This window comes from Penaeus monodon, chromosome 34, assembly GCF_015228065.2.
Source record: "Penaeus monodon isolate SGIC_2016 chromosome 34, NSTDA_Pmon_1, whole genome shotgun sequence".
In the NCBI taxonomy this organism is placed as follows: domain Eukaryota; kingdom Metazoa; phylum Arthropoda; class Malacostraca; order Decapoda; family Penaeidae; genus Penaeus; species Penaeus monodon.
Genome location: NC_051419.1, coordinates 12,588,498 through 12,589,014, shown reverse-complemented (window position 1 = coordinate 12,589,014; position 517 = coordinate 12,588,498). Strand labels below are relative to the sequence as shown.

Below are 517 nucleotides of genomic sequence, written 5' to 3'. Positions count from 1 at the left end.
CATTATCCACCAGTCATCTGCAGCACTTCTGGGGAGCTTCTGGTAACTTCTGGCAACACCAATGGGACAAAATCCTTCAGACTTTTGGAGATGATCCTTACTTCCTCATGGTTTATGGTATGTTATTATGATGAGTTTGGTAAGACCTTTTTCTCAGTTTTCAATATTTATAAAAATAAAAATTTATATAAATTTACTTACCTCTGCACTTGTTTTAGGGTCAACAATTGTGTCCTACTTTGTCTATTGGAGCATCGGCATCCTGTACACCCTAATGGACACGACAAGCAAGCCAGCCTTCCTCCGTCGATACAAAGTGCAACCTGGAACAAATGAACCAGTCGAACCTTGGAAGCTTGTAAAGGTAGGTTGTGTTTGTGAGTCTTGTGTCACCTTGTTTTCATTACAGTTATTTTGGTTTATTTGAAGTATATTCTTCCATGTTCTAGGGATTTAGATTTTATTTTGAATATTTTTTAAGGGACTGTCCAACTTTGAGGATTGACTAATTCATTAA

The 517-nt window shown here is 37.1% G+C and overlaps 1 protein-coding gene across 2 annotated transcripts in view; it reads left to right on the top strand.

The window, feature by feature from the left end:
• Positions 1-517, top strand: part of LOC119594596 (fatty acid hydroxylase domain-containing protein 2-like) — a 15,005-nt gene that overhangs the window by 10,714 nt on the left and 3,774 nt on the right. For both annotated transcript variants that reach the window (XM_037943636.1, XM_037943637.1), the window contains exons 3-4: positions 14-117; positions 219-364. In XM_037943636.1, coding sequence (XP_037799564.1) covers positions 14-117; positions 219-364 — 250 coding nt within the window. The remainder of the gene's footprint in view (positions 1-13; positions 118-218; positions 365-517) is intronic.